The sequence below is a fragment of the Habropoda laboriosa genome, unplaced genomic scaffold (genome assembly GCF_001263275.1).
Source record: "Habropoda laboriosa isolate 0110345459 unplaced genomic scaffold, ASM126327v1 scaffold90, whole genome shotgun sequence".
Taxonomy (NCBI): Eukaryota; Metazoa; Arthropoda; class Insecta; order Hymenoptera; family Apidae; genus Habropoda; species Habropoda laboriosa.
The window spans coordinates 1413511-1413839 of record NW_017100218.1 but is presented as its reverse complement, the minus strand read 5'-3'; the positions used below and the strand labels follow the sequence as shown (position 1 = coordinate 1413839).

Sequence of the window (329 nt, the reverse complement as noted above, 5' to 3'; positions counted from 1 at the left end):
TCATTCAGAAAGAAATTCTCTTTCGAGCGCAGCTCCCATTTCATTCCATTCTCGATCATCTTCATTATCCATTATTTCAAGATCTTCAATTGAATCTTGTGAATTATCACCTAAATCTAAATCATCAGGTAAATTTTCTCCTCTTCTAAAACGTGTTATAGGATCATCATCGTCGTCATCATCTATAGTGTCATCCTTTCCACTTGACGAACTATCATCTTCCGAACTGTCGTTAGCAAACTTCTTCTTCTTTCTTCTTGGTTCATTTATATTACTTACTATTAAGCATTTAAAAAAATTTTAATTGAATTTACACTTTCATCTATATT

General features: G+C 31.6%; 1 protein-coding gene across 1 annotated transcript in view; it reads right to left on the bottom strand.

The window, feature by feature from the left end:
* LOC108570912 (RNA polymerase II subunit A C-terminal domain phosphatase) overlaps window positions 1–329 on the bottom strand; it is a 3139-nt gene continuing 2810 nt past the window's right edge. The window contains exon 7 of the mRNA XM_017932847.1: window positions 1–278. Coding sequence (XP_017788336.1) covers window positions 1–278 — 278 coding nt within the window. The remainder of the gene's footprint in view (window positions 279–329) is intronic.